The sequence below is a fragment of the Oncorhynchus tshawytscha genome, linkage group LG23, assembly GCF_018296145.1.
Source record: "Oncorhynchus tshawytscha isolate Ot180627B linkage group LG23, Otsh_v2.0, whole genome shotgun sequence".
In the NCBI taxonomy this organism is placed as follows: domain Eukaryota; kingdom Metazoa; phylum Chordata; class Actinopteri; order Salmoniformes; family Salmonidae; genus Oncorhynchus; species Oncorhynchus tshawytscha.
In genome coordinates this window covers 18533881-18558499 of record NC_056451.1, presented here as the reverse complement: position 1 = coordinate 18558499, position 24619 = coordinate 18533881, and the positions used below count along the sequence as shown (strand labels likewise).

General features: G+C 45.2%; 1 protein-coding gene across 2 annotated transcripts in view; it reads left to right on the top strand.

Annotated features, from left to right (window-relative positions):
* The window catches only part of LOC112222519 (cyclin-dependent kinase 14), a 223581-nt gene that overhangs the window by 137179 nt on the left and 61783 nt on the right, over positions 1 to 24619 (top strand). For both annotated transcript variants that reach the window (XM_042304826.1, XM_042304827.1), the window contains 3 exons: positions 9993 to 10056; positions 12261 to 12309; positions 17049 to 17188. In XM_042304826.1, coding sequence (XP_042160760.1) covers positions 9993 to 10056; positions 12261 to 12309; positions 17049 to 17188 — 253 coding nt within the window. The remainder of the gene's footprint in view (positions 1 to 9992; positions 10057 to 12260; positions 12310 to 17048; positions 17189 to 24619) is intronic.

Sequence of the window (24619 nt, the reverse complement as noted above, 5' to 3'; positions counted from 1 at the left end):
GTGGTGGTGGGGGTAACGTTAGCGGTGGTGGTGGTGGTAGTAGTAGTGGTGGGGGTAACGTTAGCGGTGGTGGTGGTGGTAGTAGTAGTGGTGGGGGTAACGTTAGCGGTGGTGGTGGTGGTAGTAGTAGTGGTGGGGCTAATGTTAGTGGTGGTGGTAGTAGTAGTGGTGGGGGGTAACGTTAGCGGTGGTGGTGGTGGTAGTAGTAGTGGTGGGGCTAACGTTAGCGGTGGTGGTGGTGGTAGTAGTAGTGGTGGGGCTAATAGCGGTGGTGGTGGTGGTAGTAGTAGTGGTGGGGGTAACGTTAGCGGTGGTGGTGGTGGTAGTAGTAGTGGTGGGGCTAATGTTAGCGGTGGTGGTGGTGGTAGTAGTAGTGGTGGGGGTAACGTTAGCGGTGGTGGTGGTGGTGGTAGTAGTGGTGGGGTAAGTAGTGGTGGTGGTAGTAGTAGTGGTGGGGGGTAACGTTAGCGGTGGTGGTGGTGGTAGCGGTGGTAGTAGTGGTGGTGGTGGTGGTAGTAGTGGTGGGGGTAACGTTAGCGGTGGTGGTGGTGGTAGTAGTAGTGGTGGTGGGGGTAACGCTAGCGGTGGTGGTGGTGGTAGTAGTAGTGGTGGGGGTAACGTTAGCGGTGGTGGTGGTGGTAGTAGTAGTAGTGGTGGGGGTAACGTTAGCGGTGGTGGTGGTGGTAGTAGTAGTGGTGGGGGTAACGTTAGCGGTGGTGGTGGTGGTAGTAGTAGTGGTGGGGGTAACGTTAGCGGTGGTGGTGGTGGTAGTAGTAGTGGTGGGGCTAACGTTAGCGGTGGTGGTGGTGGTAGTAGTAGTGGTGGGGGTAACGTTAGCGGTGGTGGTGGTGGTAGCGGTGGTAGTAGTGGTGGTGGTGGTGGTGGTAGTAGTAGTGGTGGGGGTAACGTTAGCGGTGGTGGTGGTGGTAGTAGTAGTGGTGGGGGTAACGTTAGCGGTGGTGGTGGTGGTAGTAGTAGTGGTGGGGGTAACGTTAGCGGTGGTGGTGGTGGTAGTAGTAGTGGTGGGGGTAACGTTAGCGGTGGTGGTGGTAGTAGTAGTAGTGGTGGGGGTAACGTTAGCGGTGGTGGTGGTGGTAGTAGTAGTGGTGGGGGTAACGTTAGTGGTGGTGGTGGTGGTAGTAGTAGTGGTGGGGGTAACGTTAGCGGTGGTGGTGGGTAACGTTAGCGGTGGTGGTGGTAGTAGTAGTAGTGGTGGGGGTAACGTTAGCGGTGGTGGTGGTGGTAGTAGTAGTGGGTGGGGGTAACGTTAGCGGTGGTGGTGGTAGTAGTAGTGGTGGGGGTAGCGTTAGCGTTAGCGGTGGTGGTGGTAGCGGTGGTAGTAGTAGTGGTAGTGTTAATATATACATTTTCTTTACTTTGATCTCTTACTTTCCTTTTAGTCCATTCACTTCATTTACTGTGACAGTGTGTAATATCTACATTCTACACACTAGAACCATAAAGACAGAGACTCTGGCTACAGAAATTAGTAAATTGGTAGTAGTGGTTGGCTGTGTCCCCTTTCAGCCCTGGTCAAAATGAATGCTCTAGAAAGGGAATAGGGTGCCATTTAGGATACAGACCAGTGTTAGTGTTTGGTAGAGACACCCCTGTTTCTCCTCTGAAGCCAGTCAGTCAGTCCTGAGTGGCAGGCTGCGGCTCCCTGAGCTCATTTCCGTCCTGAAGGCTATGTGTCACCAGAACAAACACAGCACTGCACACACACACACACCGAGCCACACCTTACAGCGCTGCCTGACAGTGACAAGAGATCAGAGGGGAAATCAACCAACACACCCGGCCTGGCCGGCAGAGGAAGGAGAGAGAGAGGGAAACTTTGTGAGTGTAACGTTTACTGTTCATTTTTATTGTTTATTTCACTTTTGTGTATTATCTACTTCACTTGCTTTGGCAATGTTAACATATTTTTCCCATGCTAATAAAGCCCCTTGAATTGAATTCAATTTAATTGAGAAAGAGCGATAGAGTGAAAGAGATAGAGGGAGAAAGAAAGGGCAGGTAGGGAGTGGAATTGTGTGTGTGTATCAGCCCAAAATTAATTAAAGGTTGGCATAGTTCAGTTGTGATGTATTAGCATGTTGATGATGCTGTGGCAAAGTGTCATGTTTCCGTGGCAATGATGAAGCTTCCGTGGCCGGTGTCGTGGTGTGGGTTGCCACGGTGAGCGATGGTGTGTGTGTGGCTGTAATTAAGGTAGTGAGTGTTTCCCTACAGGGCTGAGGGGACAGCTAATTTCACTCTGCACCTCAGGGGGCGGCTGGACCGAGGGAAAGAGGGAACATGGGGGTCAACCTTGTGTGTGGCTGCGGTCAGGGGTTTGGCATACACACATTCTCACAATCCAATCCCCCTCCATGTTGTGCTCTGCAGGTCATGGTACACTGCTGCCCTCTGCTGGGGTCCTACAAAGCTTTACAAAGTAATCAATATTTTATACATTTGTTCATTTTACAAATATGGGGACAATCTTTGTCCCCATGTGCAGTTGCAAACCGTAGTCTGGCTTTTTATGGCGGTTTTGGAGCAGTGGCTTCTTCCTTGCTGAGCGGCCGTTCAGGTTATGTCGATATAGGACTCGTTTTACTGTGGATATAGATACTTTAGTACCTGTTTCTTCCAGCATCTTCACAAGTTCCTTTGCTGTTGTTCTGGGATTGATTTGCACTTTTAGCACCAAAGTACGTTCATCTCTAGGAGACAGAACGTGTCTCCTTCCTGAGTGGTATGATGGCTGCGTTGTCCCATGGTGTTTGTACTATTGTTTGTGCTGATGAACGTGGTACCTTCAGGTGTTTGGAAACTGCTCCCAAGGATGAACCAGACTTGTGGAGGTCTACAATTTTCTTTCTGAGATCTTGGCTGATTTCTTTTGATTTTCCGATGACGTCAAGCAAAGAGGCACTGAGTTTGAAGGTAGGCCTTGAAATACATCCACTGGTACACTCAAATGATGTCAATTAGCCTATCAGAAGCTTCTAAAGCCATGACATCATTTTCTGGAATTTTCCAAGCTGTTTAAAGGCACAGTCAACTTAGTGTATGTAAACTTGAATAGGAATTGGACTGGAATTGGAATTGTGAACCACAACTGGAATTGTGAATTATAAGTGAAATAATCAGTCTATAAACAATTTTTGGGAGAATGACTTGTGTCATGCACAAAGTAGATGTCCTAACCAACTTGCCAAAACTATAGTTTGTTCACAAGTAATGTGTGGAGTGGTTAAAAAATGAGTTTTAACGACTCCAATCTAAGTGTATGTGAACTTCCGACTTCAACTGTATGTATTCACCCCCTTTGCTATGAAGCCCCTAAATAAGATCTGGTGCAACCCATTATCTTCAGAAGTCACATAATTAGTCAATTAATGTCCACCTGTGTGCAATCTAAGTGTTGCGCGATCACATGATCACATGATCACATGATCTCAGTATATATACACCTGTTCTGAAAGGCCCCAGAGTCTGCCACACCACCAAGCAAGTGGCACCATGAAGACCAAGGAGCTCTCAAAACAGGTCAGGGACAAAGTTGTGAAGAAGTACAGATCAGGTTTGAGTAACAAAAAAAATTCAGAAACTTTGAACATCCCACAGAGCACCATTAAATCCATGATTAAAAAATGGAAAGAATATGGCACAACAACAAACCTGCAAAGAGAGGACCGCCCACCAAAACTCACAGACCAGGCAAGGGGGGCATTAATCAGAGGCAGCAAAGAGATCAAAGACAACCCTGAAGGAGTTGCAAAGCTCTGCAGTGGAGATTGGAGTATCTGTCCATAGGACCACTTTAAGCTGTACACTCCACAGAGCTGGGCTTTATGGAAGGGTGGCCAGAAAAAAAGCCATTGCTTAAAGAAAAAAATAAGCCAACATGTGGTGTTTGGTGTTTGCCAAAAGGCATATGGGAGACTCCCCAAACTTATGGAAGAAGTTACCCTTGTCAGATGAGACTAAAATGTAGCTTTTTGGCCATCATGGAAAACGCTATGTCTGGTGCAAACCCAACACCTCTCATCACCTCGAGAACCCAATCCCCACAGTGAAGCATGGTGGTGGCAGCATCATGCTGTGGGGATGTTTTTCATCAGCAGGGACAAGGAAGCTAGTCAGAAGTGAAGGAATGATGGATGGCACTAAATACAGGGAAATTCTTGAGGGAAATCTGTTTCAGTCTTCCAGAGTTTTGATTTGAACCTGGGATGGAGGTTCACCTTCCAGCAGGATAATGACCCTAAGCATACTGCTGAAGCAACACCCGAGTGGTTTAAGGGGAAACATTTAAATGTTTTGGAATAGCCTAGTCAAAACCCAGACTTCAATCCAATTGAGAATCGGTGGTATGACTTATAGATTGCTGTACACCAGCGGAACCCATCCAACTTGAAGGAGCTGAAGCAGTTTTGCCTTGAAGAATGGGCAAAAATCCCAGTGGCTAGATGTGCCAAGCTTATAGAGACATACCCCAAGAGACTTGCAGCTGTAATTGCTGCAAAAGGTGTCTCTACAAAGTATTGACTTTGGGGGGGTGAATAGGTATGCACGCTCAAGTTTTCTGTGTTCTTATCTTATTTCTTGTTTGTTTCACAATAAAAAAGATTTTGCAACTTCATAGTGGTAGGTATGTTGTGTAAATCAAATGATACAACCCTTCAAAAAACGATTTTAATTCCAGGTTGTAAGGAAACAGAATTGGAAAAATGTCAAGGGGGGTGAATAATTTCACAAGTCACTGTCCACACCAATATCCCATTATTATTCGGGATGAGTTGACGCATTTGAGTTGACGCATAAAAACATCATATCCTGTTTACAATAACACAGAAAAAGCTTGTGTACCGGTTATGAAAAACTCGGATAAGATGCCTGGGATGTATTTTATTGAACCTTTATTTAACTAGGCAAGTCCGTTAAGAACTAATTCTTATTTACAATGACTGTCTACCCAGGCCAAACCCTAGCCCGAATGAAGATGGGCCAATTACTGTATGTGCCGCCCTATGGGACTACCAATCATAGCCGGTTGTGATACACCCTGGAATTGGACCAGGGTCTGTAGTGGCACTGCTGCGCCTTACAGCTGTAATCGCAGCAAAAGGTGGCGCTACAAAGTATTAACTTAAGGGGGCTGAATAATTTTGCACGCCCAATTTTTCAGTTTTTGATTTGTTAAAAAAGTTTGAAATATCCAATAAATGTCGTTCCACTTCATGATTGTGTCCCACTTGTTGTTGATTCTTCACAAAAAAATACCGTTTTATATCTTTATGTTTGAAGCCTGAAATGTGGCAAAAGGTCGCAAAGTTCAAGCGGGCCGAATACTTTCGCAAGGCACTGTACACTGACACACACATGTAAATAGTGCCATATATGCACTCAAACATATTCATTTGCTGTTATGATTTTTGTTGTTCTTCATGTCTTTTGTTTTTTGCATTGTTGTTGTTTTCTGTTTTCCTTTGTTTTTCTCTTTTTTCTCTTTTGTTCATTTTGTTGGAGGGGCGTCTTGGGGATGGGGAATGGACTTGTATTTATTTATTCATTTTCTCTGAAGGGGGGGGTTATGGGGGTCTTGGGGATGGGGAATGGACTTGTATTTATTTATTCATTTTCTCTGAAGGGGGTGGTTATGAAGGGGGTGGTTATGGGGGTCTTGGGGATGGGGAATGGACTTGTATTTATTTATTCATTTTCTCTGAAGGGGGGTTATGGGGGTCTTGGGGATGGGGAATGGACTTGTATTTATTTATTCATTTTCTCTGAAGGGGGTTATGGGGGTCTTGGGGATGGGGAAATGGACTTATGGGGGTCTTGGGGATTGGACTTGTATTTATTTATTCATTTTCTCTGAAGGGGGTTATGGGGGGGGGTTGGGGGGGGTCTTGGGGATGGGGAATGGGGAATGGAATTGTTGTATTTATTTATTCATTTTCTCTGAAGGGGGGTTATGGGGGTCTTGGGGATGGGGAATGGACTTGTATTTATTTATTCATTTTCTCTGAAGGGGGGTTATGGGGGTCTTGGGGATGGGGAATGGACTTGTTGTATTTATTTATTCATTTTCTCTGAAGGGGGGTTATGGGGGTCTTGGGGATGGGGAATGGACTTGTTGTATTTATTTATTCATTTTCTCTGAAGGGGGGTTATGGGGGTCTTGGGGATGGGGAATGGACTTGTTGTATTTATTTATTCATTTTCTCTGAAGGGGGATTATGGGGGTCTTGGGGATGGGGAATGGACTTGTATTTATTTATTCATTTTCTCTGAAGGGGGGTTATGGGGGTCTTGGGGATGGGGAATGGACTTGTTGTATTTATTTATTCATTTTCTCTGAAGGGGGGTTATGGGGGTCTTGGGGATGGGGAATGGACTTGTTGTATTTATTTATTCATTTTCTCTGAAGGGGGGGGGTTATGGGGGGGTCTTGGGGATGGGGAATGGACTTGTTGTATTTATTCATTTTCTCTGAAGGGGGTTATGGGGGTCTTGGGGATGGGGAATGGACTTGTTGTATTTATTTATTCATTTTCTCTGAAGGGGGGTTATGGGGGTCTTGGGGATGGGGAATGGACTTGTTGTATTTATTTATTCATTTTCTCTGATGGGGGTCTTGGGGATGGGGGGGTATTTATTTATTCATTTTGGGGGTCTTGGGGATGGGGAATGGACTTGTTGTATTTATTTATTCATTTTCTCTGAAGGGGGGTTATGGGGGTCTTGGGGATGGGGAATGGACTTGTTGTATTTATTTATTCATTTTTCTGAAGGGGGTTATGGGGGTCTTGGGGATGGGGAATGGACTTGTTGTATTTATTTATTCATTTTCTCTGAAGGGGGGGGGGGTCTTATGGGGAATGGGGTCTTGGTTATGGGGGTCTTGGGGATGGGGAATGGACTTGTTGTATTTATTCATTTTCTCTGAAGGGGGGTTATGGGGGTCTTGGGATGGGGAATGGACTTGTTGTATTTATTTATTCATTTTCTCTGAAGGGGGTTTATGGGGGGGTCTTGGGGATGGGGAATGGACTTGTATTTATTTATTCATTTTCTCTGAATGGGGGGGGTATTTATTTATGGGGGTCTTGGGGATGGGGAATGGACTTGTTGTATTTATTTATTCATTTTCTCTGAAGGGGGGTTATGGGGGTCTTGGGGATGGGGAATGGACTTGTTGTATTTATTTATTCATTTTCTCTGATGGGGGGGGTTATGGGGGTCTTGGGGATGGGGAATGGACTTGTTGTATTTATTCATTTTCTCTGAAGGGGGTTATGGGGGTCTTGGGGATGGGGAATGGACTTGTTGTATTTATTTATTCATTTTCTGAAGGGGGTTATGGGGGTCTTGGGGATGGGGAATGGACTTGTATTTATTTATTCATTTTCTCTGAAGGGGGGTTATGGGGGTCTTGGGGATGGGGAATGGACTTGTTGTATTTATTTATTCATTTTCTCTGAAGGGGGGGGGGTTATGGGGGGACGTCTTGGGGATGGGGAATGGACTTGTTGTATTTATTTATTCATTTTCTTGAATTTTCTCTGAAGGGGGGTTATGGGGGTCTTGGGGATGGGGAATGGACTTGTTGTATTTATTTATTCATTTTCTCTGAAGGGGGGTTATGGGGGTCTTGGGGATGGGGAATGGACTTGTTGTATTTATTTATTCATTTTCTCTGAAGGGGGGTTTATGGGGGTCTTGGGGATGGGGAATGGACTTGTTGTATTTATTTATTCATTTTCTCTGAAGGGGGGGGGGGTTATGGGGGTCTTGGGGATGGGGAATGGACTTGTTGTATTTATTTATTCATTTTCTCTGGGGGGGGGACTTATGGGGGTCTTGGGGATGGGGAATGGACTTGTTGTATTTATTTATTCATTTTCTCTGAAGGGGGGTTATGGGGGTCTTGGGGATGGGGAATGGACTTGTTGTATTTATTTATTCATTTTCTCTGAAGGGGGGGGGGTTATGGGGGGTCTTGGGGATGGGGAATGGACTTGTTGTATTTATTTATTCATTTTCTCTGAAGGGGGGTTATGGGGGTCTTGGGGATGGGGAATGGACTTGTTGTATTTATTCATTTTCTCTGAAGGGGGGTTATGGGGGTCTTGGGGATGGGGAATGGACTTGTTGTATTTATTCATTTTCTCTGAAGGGGGGTTATGGGGGTCTTGGGGATGGGGAATGGACTTGTTGTATTTATTTATTCATTTTCTCTGAAGGGGGGGGGTTATGGGGGGGGTCTTGGGGATGGGGAATGGACTTGTTGTATTTATTTATTCATTTTCTCTGAAGGGGGTTATGGGGGGGTCTTGTTATGGGGGGTCTTGAGGGGAATGGACTTGTTGTATTTATTTATTCATTTTCTCTGAAGGGGGGTTATGGGGGTCTTGGGGATGGGGAATGGACTTGTTGTATTTATTTATTCATTTTCTCTGAAGGGGGGGGGGTTATGGGGCGTCTTGGGGATGGGGAATGGACTTGTTGTATTTATTTATTCATTTTCTCTGAATGGGGGTCTTGGGGATGGGGGGTTATGAAGGGGGGGGGTTATGGGGGTCTTGGGGATGGGGAATGGACTTGTTGTATTTATTTATTCATTTTCTCTGAAGGGGGGTTATGGGGGTCTTGGGGATGGGGAATGGACTTGTTGTATTTATTCATTTTCTCTGAAGGGGGGTTATGGGGGTCTTGGGGATGGGGAATGGACTTGTTGTATTTATTTATTCATTTTCTCTGAAGGGGGGTTATGAAGGGGGGGGTCTTGGGGATGGGGAATGGACTTGTTGTATTTATTTATTCATTTTCTCTGAAGGGGGTTATGGGGGTCTTGGGGATGGGGAATGGACTTGTTGTATTTATTTATTCATTTTCTCTGAATGGACTTGGTATTTATTTATTCAGGGGGTTATGGGGGGGTCTTGGGGATGGGGAATGGACTTGTTGTATTTATTTATTCATTTTCTCTGATGGGGGGGGTTATTCATGAAGGGGGGTTATGGGGGTCTTGGGGATGGGGAATGGACTTGTTGTATTTATTCATTTTCTCTGAAGGGGGGGGGTTATGGGGGTCTTGGGGATGGGGAATGGACTTGTTGTATTTATTTATTCATTTTCTTCTGAAGGGGGGGGTTATGGGGGTCTTGGGGATGGGGAATGGACTTGTTGTATTTATTTATTCATTTTCTCTGAAGGGGGTTATGGGGGTCTTGGGGATGGGGAATGGACTTGTTGTATTTATTTATTCATTTTCTCTGAATGGGGGGGGTTATGGGGGTCTTGGGGATGGGGAATGGACTTGTTGTATTTATTTATTCATTTTCTCTGAAGGGGGGTTATGGGGGTCTTGGATGGTTGAGGGGCAGCTCTTGGGGAACTGTGGGGGGGGATCTTGGAGGGCTCGTGGGAGATCTTTCGACGTGCCCTTGAGCGTTGACCCTGGTTGTTTCTGTGTGTCTCTCTGGATGGGAGGCTGTCAGATGACTAATGTGATGTAGTTGTTGAGCGGCTTCACTGCAAGTATATTGTATGTTTTAAATATTCAATAAACAAATATATTACTTAAAAAAAAGATATTACTCTACATATGAGAGGTTCTAAACCTACAGTCAGTGTCCATATTTCAGTTACTATACCATTTAAACCATATCACCTTCAATGAGGAATATTCTGTTTATTCATGGATACAGGGGTACTCATGAGCAGGATATCAAAGATACATGTAAACAGCTTATCACGAATACGACCTTAAGTGGGATATAACCTACTATCCGGATACTGTGCGCATGTAAATGTGGTTATTGTTTAGGACCTTAGTGATTCAGAGGTTCCTCTTTGGTCATAGAAATGAAACGTTTTCTCTATGAGACGGTCTTCTCTTTTCCTTTCTCTGTGGCCCAATGTTGTTGTTGAAGTATGAATGTGTTGATAGGGACACAGCGTGTGTTTGTCTGATGCATTCCTTCTTTCAGGTCCTAGGCACCCCCTGTGAGGATACCTGGCCAGGGGTCCACTCCCTGCCCCACTTCAAACCAGGTGAGGAATGCACGCACGCACGCACGCACGCACGCACGCACGCACGCACGCACAAACGCACACACACACACACACACACACACACACACACACACACACACACACACACACACACACACACACACACACACACACACACACACACACAATAGGTCCAACAGTCAGAACCAGACTTTCACTCCAGTTCTACTTTGTAAACCTTGGAGGCATGCCACTGTAGTTCACACAACCCAGGCAGGCCTGTGAGCCAGCCGTACCATCGCTGTGCCATCCCTGTGCCAGACTAGGGCTACTGCTGCTGCCCTCTGGGAGCTCATTAGAGACAGACTGGACGGTGCTCGCAGATTAGTGTTGGCATGCTGGAACACACAGAGAGATAGAGGGGGAATTAGAGGAGTGACAGAGAGGAGGATGGAGGGAGAAGAAGAGGGACAGAGGGAGAGCAGGGGTACCATGATGTGAGTGGCGTGCCTAGCTGTATCTCTTGTGACCAATTATAGAGGAACTGGGGTGTGAAACACACACACAAAACCACACACACACACCTAATCGCATGTCCTGTGGCCATGGCTGTGGTTGGCCATAGTTCTATGTTGTCCTGCTGCTGTGGGCAGCTGTGTGAGCAACACACACTGTTCTGTCCTGCTGCTCCTGTCATCCAGACAGACCTGGCTTCAGTGTACCAGATCAGTGTACTATCTCTGCATGACAATAGGTACACACACAATGCACCATTTTATTATCAGCAATTGAGGCAGTTGCCTGCTCAGATGTCCAAGGCAAGACCACCTCCCTCTCTTAATAAGTGTCTCTCCAAGCTACCTGTTTCCTCCATAAGGTGAACAATCTTTTGACTGAATCCCGGGATAGTGAAAACCTTTTATTTTCTTATTTGTGCTCTAAAGGGATGCCCAATGTCACAATGATCTAATCTAAACGGCTGTTTCAAGCCTCTCATTGTCACCATCACTCAACCACAAAGTGATCATTAGCACGTAACAGATGGAGCAGGGAAAATGCTTTATCAGAAGAAAGTTAACACTGGGTGTAGTCATATCTTCCCACCACCAGAGGACAGTATTGTCTCACTCTATCCCTCTGAATATATCCTACCTCACTGAGAGCTTCTCAGTCTGAGTATGTTTTAGTCTTCCTCCTGAACTGTAATCAGTTTCCAGACATGAAATCAAACACAGAGATGGTATCAGCACGTTGTTTACGATTCTTCACATTCTCAGCTTTACTTTCAATAATTCACAGCCATGTTTACAGCCCTGGTTTTTCACTCTGGTGTTCGCAGCACAACAGTTTAGGTTTGAAACGTAGACAGCCATGACACTTAGCCTGACCTTGGCCCAGGGCCTTGGTGCTTTACGACGGGCTGGAGGATATTTAGTATAACCACAGTATATCAGACATTTGAGAAAGACAGGAGTAATCTGGATATCAAAACAACTCTCCCTCATATATGTCTAATCCCTGTCTCTGGAACAGTCTTACCATCTCTCTATCCTCCCCACTCAATAACTCCTTAACTCAAACTGTAGCTATTCTGTATCTCTCTCCCCCTCTGTCTAGCAGTGGAAGAGTGGCTACTCTCTCTCTTCCCTCTCCCTAACCCGTGGTTGGCTGTCTAGCTGTCTCTCTGCCCCCATTCCCCCAGTCTAGTCCTGGAGGTTGACAGTTACAGTGTTAGTCTGAAAACAGAGGTCTCCACACAGGTTTTGGACGAGGGAGAGCTGCACCTCGAGCTGCACCTCGAGCTGTCAGAGGTGCACTCACACACATACACCTAGCCATTCATACCGTAGACACACACACACACACACACACGCCACACACACACACACACACACACACACACACACACACACACACACACACACACACACACACACACACACACACACACACACACACACACACACACACAAATACTTTTAATATTTAATAATAGTGCCATTTAGCAGATGCTTTTATCCAAAGCGACTTACAGTTATGCGTGCGTACATTTTAAGTACGGTGGCCTTGGGAATCAAACCCATTATCCTGGCGTTGCAAGCATCATGCTGTACCAAGTGATGTTAACCTCTTGTTAAATCACATACTGTACGATGAAACATTTGTTGTAAAACTTCACAAATGTGTCCTGATGATGAATATGAACATGTTTCTATTGCCTCTCTGTGTCTTTACCCATTCAGACAGCTTTACTGTCTACAGTTCCAAGAAGCTCAGACAAGCATGGAATAAGTAAGTGTACCGTTTTTGTCACATAAAATGTTGTGTTTGTGTGTGTGTGTGTGTGTGTGTGAGAGAGAGAGAAAGAGAGGGTGTGTGTGTTTGTGTGTGTGTGTTTGCGCCTATTCATATGTGTTGCATGGTCAGAGGGCCATTTTGTATGCCAGGTCAGAGGGCCATTTTCCCACAGACCCACTTTTGTGCTCTTCCTGTCTGTGAAAGTTCCCAAAGGCAATACGCTCCAGACCGACAACCCCCACCACTCCATCCATACATCCCTCTCTTTTCTCTCCCTGAGCCCACCATACTGAAGAACCCTGGGACAGTTCTGGTCCCCTAACAGACATTAGTAGCCCAGTTAGAGATGGCTGTTGTCCTGTGTGTGTGTGTGTGTGTGTGTGTGTGTGTGTGTGTGTGTGTGTGTGTGTGTGTGTGTGTGTGTGTGTGTGTGTGTGTGTGTGTGTGTGTGTGTGTGTGTGTGTGCTTTCTCTCAGCTCTCTACCCTCGGGACGACTAGACCTACAGACAGCTCACACACTCTTCCCAGGGTTCATCTGGTTTAGGAGGGGAGCACCCAGATCGGGGTCATGCCACTGGTGTCGTGCCACCAGAGCAGTCAGCCCTGACACAGATGGCAGGAAAGGGCACAGGGGGCATTCCAGATGTGGACCACCCTCTGCCCCTGGCACTCATCAGGAGCCTGAGGGGACAGGCAGAGACAGGGTGACTTGATGATTTGGTCACAGATACACAGAATGCCTCACAGTATTCTGGTCTGCTCTGTAGTTACCACAGTGACCATGGCCAAGGGGTTAAAACTCAAGGTTCCACATTCTCTCTCGCAGTGTCACAATTTCCTTTTTCAGATGAATATAAAATAACATTTGATTGATGGCTCAAAACGAGAGAGAAAGAGAGCGGCAGTATATTTTATGCTTATCAGTTTGTGTGCATGTGCGTGTGTGTGTGTGTGTGTGTGTGTGTGTCTACAAGTACAGTATGTGTATATTTTCTGTAGTAGTGAGAGAGATACTGTAGTAGTGAGAGAGATACTGTAGTAGTGAGAGAGATACTGTAGTAGTGAGAGATACTGTAGTAGTGAGAGATACTGTAGTAGTGAGAGAGATACTGTAGTAGTGAGAGATACTGTAGTAGTAAGAGATACTGTAGTAGTGAGAGAGATACTGTAGTAGTAAGAGATACTGTAGTAGTGAGAGAGATACTGTAGTAGTAAGAGATACTGTAGTAGTGAGAGATACTGTAGTAGTAAGAGATACTGTAGCATTGAGAGAGATACTGTAGTAGTAGAGAGATACTGTAGCATTGAGAGAGATACTGTAGTAGTGAGAGAGATACTGTAGCATTGAGAGAGATACTGTAGTAGTGAGAGAGGTACTGTAGTAGTGAGAGAGGTACTGTAGTAGTAAGAGAGATACTGTAGCAGTGAGAGAGATACTGTAGTAGTGAGAGTTCAAACGTCAGCCAGTTGATAGTGGAACAGACAGACTGACCTGGGTAACAGACTGACTGACAGACAGACTGACCTGGGTAACAGACATACTGACAGACAGATTGACCTTAGAGGAATGACTGCCGTTTCCCATGCCCTCTATGTCTGACCCCCCAGGATGGGCATGCTGAACGCTCCAGTTCACACAGTCTGTCTGTCTGTCCCTGGCCCCTCTCGCGTCTATCTGTATGTCCCCTCGGCTCTGCTCCACTACACTCCACCCTCTCTGCCTAGCCACTCTAGCCCCTGCCCCATTCTCCCCTCCTCCCCTTGGACCCCAGCCAGTCTATGAGGAAATAAATATGTGAAGAAAGAAACTGGGAGGAATGTTAATGACCGCTGCTTCTTCCCCCTCCTTTTATACCGTGCCAGGTCCTGATGAAGTTGATATGAACACATGCATCTCTCTCCCCCTCCCAATTCCCCTCTCTCCCCCTCTCAATTCCTCTCTCTCCTCTCCCAATTCCTCTCCCTCCCCTCTCCCTCCCTCCCTCCCTCCCTCCCTCCCTCCCTCCCTCCCTCCCTCCCTCCCTCCCTCCCTCCCTCCCTCCCTCCCTCCCTCCCTTCCCCTCCCTCCCTCCCTCCCTCCCTCCCTCCCTCTTCCAATTCCTCTTTCTCCCTCCCTCTTCCAATTCCTCTTTCTCTCTCCCCTTCCAATTCTCTCTCTCTCCCCCTCCAAATTCCTCTCTCTCCCCTCCAAATTCCCTCTCTCTCCCCTCCCAACCTCTCTCTCTCCCCCTCCCAATTCCCCTCTCTCTCTCCCCTCCCAATTCCCATCTCTCTCTCCCCCTCCCATTCCCTCTCCCCCCCTCCCAATTCCCTCTCTCCCCCTCCCAATTCCTCTCTCTCCCTCCTCCCAATTCCCCTCTCTCTCCCTCCCAATTCCCCTCTTTCTCTCCCTCCCAATTCCCCTCTCTCTCTCCCTCCCAATTCCCTCTCTCTCTCCCTCCCAATTCTCTCTCTCTCCCCCTCCCAATTCCTCTCTCTCTTTCTTCTCCTTGCACTGAGAGCTCTCCCTCTTCCTCTCTCTCTCTCTCTCCCTCCTCCTATCTCTACCCTTCTCCCTTTCCCTCTGCCCCGTACCCACCTCACTACTACTCTGACAGGGATAGCTGGGGCAGTTTTCTCCTTCTATGGTTTGTTGGATCAGATCAGACATTCACAGGCATCGCATGCGAATAACATGTAAGGGTCAGAGCACACGGCACGCTGGCATTCCTCAGTTTAACGGTTTAACGGTTTCGGAAGTGCTTGTGTGTTTTTGTAATGGTAAGACTACCCCCCCTCTGTTTACATTGACTGTATGTTCAGTGCAGCTTGTATAACCCATATAACCCTGTGTTCAGCACGTTATTAGCCAGCAGAGTCTTTGAAAGTAGCTCGGCTGACGGTGGGGTTGCATGCCAGACAGAGCTTGTCAGTGTGTAGATCCGTTCTGCTCTCACATATCTCTTTGTGCAATAGTACCCTCATCCACAATGACTCACACATGCTGAAAGGCAAGCAGCTCTCCTGGACTGCTGTTGGGTCTTGTAGGGAGATATGTTTTGACACAGCCACAAAGACTTGTTCCAAAATACTGTTTGGTTGCCAGCCGTGTTGGGTGCTGTTGAAAGGTCCTGCAGTGCTGCCTTGCCTTAGTTATAACCATGGCATGGTGGTGGGGGAAGGCCAACAATAGGAGCAGGTGTTACTGCCTGTAGTCACACACAAACACACACACATAAATACACTCTCACAGACACACACACACACATGTACTCATGCTTCCTGCCCTCCCAGGTCCTGGCTGTGGTTTCCTCATGGAGAAACATGACGACATGAAAAGGTGTCTCTCTCTGAAGATGGAATGCTTCTTTCCACTGTGAACTTCCCGTCGACCCGGAATGTTTGATTGTCGGAGGAGATATCGATCACAGATGTGTGCTTGTTTACTCGTAGCATCTGACCTAGTCAGCTAGCCGAGGGAATCTTCCCGCTCAGGCTAGCTGACAGCATTAGCAGGCAGGAATGCACACCTATATCAGCAACACAAGCCCTTTGTTTTCTAAGGCTTTTATATGGAGGTGAAGTTCACCCAGTCAGTGATACCTGTTTGTTCCTTTGTTTCTGGCTCTGTTGTTGCTCAGACACCTTTTATCAGGTCAAATTAGCAATGCCTGATGGGATTTTGTACCTTTTTCTGTCATGCTAAAACCTGCCTTGTAAACGCACACTACACTTTCTGATAATACAGTATGTTCTAGATCAATCTCATTATAGCCCCTGCATTACCCCACCCTTAACCTGTTTGGGATATAGGGGGCAGTATTTTCACATCCACCCTCAAGCCTCAAAAGTTATATTTAGTTTAAAATGGGAACCTACCCATTTTTACATTGAGTTCAACATCCAACATGGAAATGAAGGGAGAAGAAGGCCCTGCTGGAGTCAGTTAGCTGTGTTCCTCTCTGCAGAGGGGGTCTATTGGGTCCACTAGTGTAGATCTGCTCTATGCCCTCTGAGAGGAGGAACGGTGGGAGAGGGCTTCAGAGTTCCTGGCATTAGGTGGAGGACTCTCTCTCTTTCACACACCCATACTGTACATGCACACACACACACAGCTCGGTAGCTCCGGCAGAGGGAGGAATAACATCATGTTTATTTAATGGACTGCAGGCCTAATTACTGATGGACTTGGTTGTACTTTGTTCTTTTTTCTGTTTCTGCTTCCCCTTCGGTGCTGGATGGTAGGCGGGTTCAGGAGTTCAGAGCCTCCCGTACAAACACACACGCACATGCACACACACAGGAGCAGTTCAATGAAAGCCTACCGGGAGTTGAGAGCCTCTGTCTTCACCCTCTCTGATGAAGTCTTTCATTTTTCATGGTGGCCGGGTCGGCCTCTGTCACGGGCGTGCCAGGGAGAGGAGGTTGTGTAGACCATGCTAACAGTCTGTTGTCTTTCTAATAAGAAGACAATTGTAATGGGTGCTTATATTTACAAGTGTGTATTATACATACTGTATGTGTGAATTGGAAATTCCCCCTGAGACACCAGGGCCAGCCAAGCCCAGGGCAATTAAGTTTCAGTGCTTTGCTCAAGGGCACATCAACAGATGTTTCACCTTGTCAGCTAGGGGATTTGAACTAACAATCTTTCAGTTACTGGCCCAGCACTCTAACCACTAGGCTACCTTCTGCCCTGTTTATGTTATGTAGGTAGTGAACCATGCTAACTGTCTGTCTGCCTTCCCTGTAGGTTGGGATATGTGGACCATGCTGAGGAGTTAGCCTCTAGGTTCCTCCAGTGCTTCCCAAAGAACCGTCTGTCTGCTCAGGCAGCTCTCCAGCATGAGTACTTCAGCCAGCTTCCTCCACGGCTCTGGGAGATCTCAGACAGTATGTATACCTTTACTAAGATACTGGATCTCTCTCTCTTTATTTAGCTTTACTTCTCTCTCGCTCTGTTCTCTCTCTCTGTCTAGAGGAGTATCTGTATCGCTACATCACTTCAATGCAATGGTCTTCCCCCCCCTTTCTATATATTTCTCCATATCTCTCACCGTCTCTTCCCCTCTACCCCCGCCCCCCTCCCGCACTCTCTCCATAAAGCAGTGCAACTAGTGGTTGTTGTTGTTCGTGCAGAGAGATCCTCTGTTAAAAGCCCAGATGGACCTCAGTTGTCCACCTCAAGATCTGCATTTGGATGTCTTTTCCATCTTACTCACTTGTTAAGTAAAAACAGATGAGTTTTCTGTTTCTTTCAGATGTTTCTTTCACCTCTAGATGAATCTGTTACCCAGTAAACTGCACCCTACCGATGCCCAATGATCATTATTTTCCTGACACCTGGTCAAAGACCCAAACAAGATTACTTTGAATATAGCCAAAAACAATGTGATAAGATAATTGTATCGGAGTCCCTTTTTGACATGCCGCAGGGTAATTCTAACCTCTCAGACTTATCTAAGCGCCAGACGAGAATGATTCTACACATAGTCACTCTTAGTGATTATGTGCGTCAAGGCGTTATTCCACAGGGACTCAGGTGGCAAAAAGAACGATGATTGGGACAGTGCACAGATGATTTCTGTGAGCGCTGGTGTGCCATCCTGAACAAATGCTCTATTGATTTAATGACATTAATTGTTGATCAATTGAACAACGATTTTATTAAAATGGATAACACAATCGAAGAGAAACGCACAGCTTTGCAAGGAGCTGTTAATGATGATGGCATATTGAATGAACTGATGAAAACTAACCAAGCTCTCCAGGACATGTTGTCTACAGAAATAAAATAACTTCAAATCAAGAAATTGGAACCCTTCTGGAGAAACCCTGACAGAAGAGGTCCTGCTCCTCCTCTCCATGGCAGACGCAGGAGGGATGCCGCTGACTTCTATCCACCTCGTCTGACCAACGCTCTACAACCAGCGCCTCATCTGCTTCCAGTGACAGTGGTCCCAGGACCCACGGGACTGAGTGTCTTCAATTTATCAAGCAATATATTGAGCCCTGCCTAAGTCTCCGTGCTTAATAAAGGGTTATATTTTGTGCCTACAACTCAGTGCAACGATTTCGATGTTAAGGTTGACATGTTTAATCGTGATATTTCTACTGAACATGTAGGCTGCTCCACCTGCCCATACTCTGACTCCTTTTTGATGTACGAGTTATTTCCTACCTCCATCCAATCACAATCACTCTATTGGGACGTATTGCAGACTCAATGAAAAAGATGTTGTCCATCTCCTTAAGAACAAACAGGAGTACATATCTTTCCATCATTTACCTCAGGATGAAAAACAAGCTTTGCTTGAATCCGATACGTCAGTCCTTACCCCCCTGCTGATAAGGGTGGGTCAGTTGTACTCATGGATAGGACTGTTTATGTAAATGAGTGTCATAGACAACTGTTTGACAACACCTTTTACAAGAAACTCAGAAGTGACCCCACTGCCCAATTTCAGAACATGATCTTTACTGTCCTAGATGGTTATGTAAGTTCTGGTCAGATAACCAAAAACGAACATGAGTTCTTGGCTATTCAACACCCTAAAATTGCTACTTTCTATACTTTGCCGAAATTACACAAGAATGTTACAAAACCTCCAGGGCGCCCGGGCATTGATGCAGTAACGGCCCCTCTATCGACTTTTGTTGACTCTTTTTTATTAGATCACTCGCCGAACAGCTCCCCTCCTTTGTAAAGGACACTGGCAGTATGATCTCAGAACAGCTCCCCTCCTTTGTGAAGGACACCAGCAGTATGATCGCAGAACAGCTCCCCTCCTTTGTAAAGGACACCAGCAGTATGATCTCAGAACAGCTCCCCTCCTTTGTAAAGGACACCGGCAATATGATCTCTATTATTGAATCTCTTGATCTCCCTGATAATACTTTGTTAGTTACTTTTGATGTTGAGTCGTTATACACAAATATTCCATACGAGGGCAGTACTGAAGCTATGGAACATTTTCTTCTGCAACGTAACTACCTTCCGGTGCATGCATTATAACATTGGCTGAAATAGTACTCACACAAGTAGTTCATGTTTCTAAATTATTTCTTTATTCAGACAAAGGGTACTGCTATGGGGTCCTCCATGGCTCCTAACTTTGTATGTGGGTTACATGGAGAAACATTTGTATGTGGGTTACATTTTCAATCCTCTCCAAAATGTTTTCTTGACAAACATTATGTGGAAACGGTATATTGATGATATTTTTGTTCTATGGAGGGGTGATGCAAAACAGCTCCAGGCATTCCATACTTTTCTTAACTCTTGTTCTGAGCATCTGAGATTTACTATGTAATCTGACACATGTCAAATCAGTTTCCTTGATCTTCTGATCTTGTGTGAGGATAATGCTCTATACACGGATCTTTACAGGAAACCTACTGATCCTAACAGTTTGTTGAGGGGTGATAGTTGTCACCTGTTTCCCTTGAAAAACAGTTTGCCCTACAATTCTGTAGGAACTTGCAAAATTTGCATAAAAAAACAATCAGATTTAGACAGAAATATGGCTGAGACGTAAAGAAAATTCAAGGAGAGGGGGTACAAAATGGTCAGATTAATACTGTCATTGAGAAAATTCAAAACAAACCGAGACAGGATCTTTTTCAAGGACAGTCTCGCAAAAAGAAGCATTCTTGCCACTACCCGCTAATCAAAGTGCTCTGTACAAATTACGGGAATCGTTCACAAACATTGGCACATTCTAAGATCCGATGACAGTATCGTTAATGTGTTTTCGGACCCTCTCTTGGTCGTATTCTTGTGGGGCAGAAATCTCAGAGATCAATTGGTGAACTCTGATTTACCACCACAAAATGGTACAATGTCTATTTGCGCCCCTACTGGATGGAAACTACAAGTGTAACGGCTGCGCTCAATGCAATGTCACTTACAAATGTAGATCCCTTAAACACCCCCAAACAGGGAAACAGATCCCAATCAAAGGTGTTATTTATCTTAGAACTTGTACTTGTGGTAAAAATGATGTGGGTAAAACCAAGTGCCAATTAAAAGTACCAATCATAGCATCATTAGGTGCAAAAACTTGCGTACCCAGTTGCGATCCACTTTTTGGAAGTGAACCACTCGATTTCGTCCCTACGTTATATCGACATCGAACATGTCACCCTCCCTAGGACCTCGACAATTTACTGTTAAAACGAGAGGCTGCCTGGATCTTTAATTTAAAGACCCTTGCTCCCCTCGGGCTCAACGTAGACTTTGATCTGAAGCCATTCTTGTGATTTTGCTATTGTAAATGTTTGTAGGCCTACAGTATGTATGATGTACTACAGTAAGTTATTGCATCTGAGCTCCTAGAGTGTGCGGCTCTCCTTTTAATTTTTCAAGATATGAAACAAGACCTCAAGGAGGCAGTCCTCACATACAACAGGTATGTATATAGGCAACTACCAAAATAAAGGAAACACCAACATAGTGTCTTAATAGAGCGTTGAACCACCACAAGCTTCCATGCACCTTGACACAGATTCTACAAGTGTCTGGAACTCTATTGGAGGGATGCGACATCATTCTTCCACAAGAAATTCCATCATTTGGTGTTTTGTTGATGGTGGTGGAAAATGCTGTTTCAGGCGCTGCTCCAGAATCTCCCATAAGTGTTCAATTGGGTTGAGATCTAGTGACTGAGACACACACTCTCTCTCTCTCTCTCTCTCTCTCTCTCTCTCTCTCTCTCTCGCACACACACACACACTCACGCACGAACACACACACACTCACGCACGAACACACACACACTCACGGACGAACACACATACCACTTTGAGACCCCTCTTTCAAAGTCACTGAGATCTCTTCTAGACATGGTAGCCAAAATAATGGTAAACTAGGCATTTTTATATATGACGCTAAGCATTTTTTTTTTTTTTACAAACATTTATAATTTTCCTATCACAATACCCAACCTGGCATCCTACATGACAGTTCATTTGCCATCGAATCAGAACAGGACATTCAACTGTGTCATTCAGAGATTACATACCACCCATATTATTAGACTAGAAACACAGATACATACAGAGCCAATCCTATCCATTCACCCCTCTCATCACCAGTGTCAAAGCCCAAAGCCTGTTAAGATAGCTTCATAGGAGCTGCATTGGCGACAACCCACCCACAGGCTGGTCATTTTAATATGAGAATCATTCTCATTTTAAATTCCCCAGATGAGGATTGATTGATCTCTATTAATCCTGTTATCAGCAGGCCACAGTAGGTTGTTCTGTTAGGAGAAGCAGGAGCTCTGCGGCGGTCACCGGGCTGGGAGAGATGGTGGCTCTCTTTGTGCTGTTACACACACACACATGCATATGCACACACACACGTGCAGGCATGATTGCACACTCTCTCTCTCTCACACGCACACACACGCACTCAGACACACACACACATAGTCAAATTAATTTATACTGTTATACTGTATAAATGAGGTCCTTGGTGGATCAACACAGTAGCAGCAGGGAGGGAGGGAGGAATGAAAGGAGGGAGGGAGAGAATAACAAATGGTGGTGGAGGAGGGGAAGCAGAGGAGAAATGTCTCTGAAGAGAAGGAACAAGAGAAGTTAAATAAAGGGATCATTGTTATCCTGGGTGTTAGCCTGCTAGTGAAACATGGTGATGTTGTTTTGTGCAGCAGGTAGACAGGCAGCAGGAGAATAGAGACTGATAGGAAATGCCCCAGCCCAACATACCACTGGGAGTTAAACCTGACTGTCAGCACTCTAACACTAACTAACATGAGCTTTACATTCATTACAACACCACAGATAATGAAGAAAGAAACATGGCACACACACACACACACACACACACACACACACACACACACACACACACACACACACACACACACACACACACACACACACAAATACACACACACACAACACATATGTATACACACACACACACACACACACACAACACATGTATATACACACACACACACACACACACACACACACACAACACACACACACACACACACATATGTATACACACACACACACACATACACACACACACACACAAATACACACACACAACACATATGTATACACACACACACACACACACACACACACAACACATATATATACACACACACACAAACACACACACACACACAACACATATGTACACACACACACACACACAACACATATGTACACACACACACACACACACACACACACACAACACATATGTATACACACACATATGTATACACACACACACACACAACACATATGTATACACACACACACAAACACACACACACAACACATATATACACACACAGCGTGTTCAACATTAAAGCTGAATCTTTATTATTACTATCTGGCTAGGGACTGAAAGAGAACATGGTTTATTCTGCCACAAATGCACTCCGTTGTCTAATGTGTTGGGAATTATAGAGACAATAGCTTGACAGATTTATTATGAACAATGGAAGAATTACAGGAGGCATAATAGACTACCCAGTCCTGTGTGTGTGTGAGGATTGTGATTGTGACATTTAACAGAAACACTGTGGGAATCTGAGACAGAAGTAGTGTACAATAATATTGTCCTTGACTAGACCTTTGCAGTATTACAGACTCTGATATCTCGAAGCATTACAGACTCTGATATCTCGGAGCATTACAGACTCTGATATCTCGGAGCATTACAGACTCTGATATCTCGCTGTATTACGCACTCAGATATCTCACTGTATTACGGATTCTGATATCTCGCTGTATTACGGACTCGGATATCTTGCTGTATTACGGACTCTGATATCTCGGAGCATTACAGACTGATATCTCGCTGTATTACGGACTCTGATATCTCGCTGTATTACGGACTCTGATATCTCGCTGTATTACGCACTCTGATATCTCGTTGTATTACGGACTCTGATATCTCGCTGTATTATGGACTCTGATATCTCGCTGTATTACAGACTCTGATATCTCTCTGTATTACAGACTCTGATATCTCGCTGTATTACAGACTCTGATATCTCTCTGTATTACGGACTCTGATATCTCACTGTATTACGGACTCTGATATCTCAGAGCATTACAGACTCTGATATCTCGGAGCATTACAGACTCGGATATCTCGCTGTATTACGCACTCGGATATCTCGCTGTATTACGGACTCTGATATCTCGCTGTATTACGGACTCTGATATCTCGCTGTATTACGGAATCTGATATCTCGCAGTATTACGGACTCTGATATCTCGGCACATTACAGACTGATATCTCTTAGTATTATGGACTCTGATATCTCGGAGCATTACAGACTCTGATATCTCGGAGCATTACTGACTCGGATATCTCGCTGTATTACGCACTCAGATATCTCGTTGTATTACGGACTCTGATATCTCGCTGTATTATGGACTCTGATATCTCGCTGTATTACAGACTCTGATATCTCTCTGTATTACAGACTCTGATATCTCGCTGTATTACAGACTCTGATATCTCTCTGTATTACGGACTCTGATATCTCACTGTATTACGGACTCTGATATCTCAGAGCATTACAGACTCTGATATCTCGGAGCATTACAGACTCGGATATCTCGCTGTATTACGCACTCGGATATCTCGCTGTATTACGGACTCTGATATCTCGCTGTATTACGGACTCTGATATCTCGCTGTATTACGGAATCTGATATCTCGCAGTATTACGGACTCTGATATCTCGGCACATTACAGACTGATATCTCTTAGTATTATGGACTCTGATATCTCGGAGCATTACAGACTCTGATATCTCGCAGTATTACGGACTCTGATATCTCGCTGTATTACGCACTCAGATATCTCACTGTATTACGGACTCTGATATCTCGCTGTATTACGGACTCTGATATCTCAGAGCATTACAGACTCTGATATCTCGGAGCATTACTGACTCGGATATCTCGCTGTATTACGCACTCAGATATCTCACTGTATTACGGACTCTGATATCTCGCTGTATTACGGACTCGGATATCTTGCTGTATTACGGACTCTGATATCTCGGAGCATTACAGACTGATATCTCGCTGTATTACGGACTCTGATATCTCGCTGTATTACGGACTCTGATATCTCGCTGTATTACGCACTCAGATATCTCACTGTATTACGGACTCTGATATCTCGCTGTATTACGGACTCTGATATCTCGTTGTATTACGGACTCTGATATCTCGCTGTATTACGGACTCTGATATCTCACTGTATTACGGACTCTGATATCTCGCTGTATTACAGACTCTGATATCTCTGTA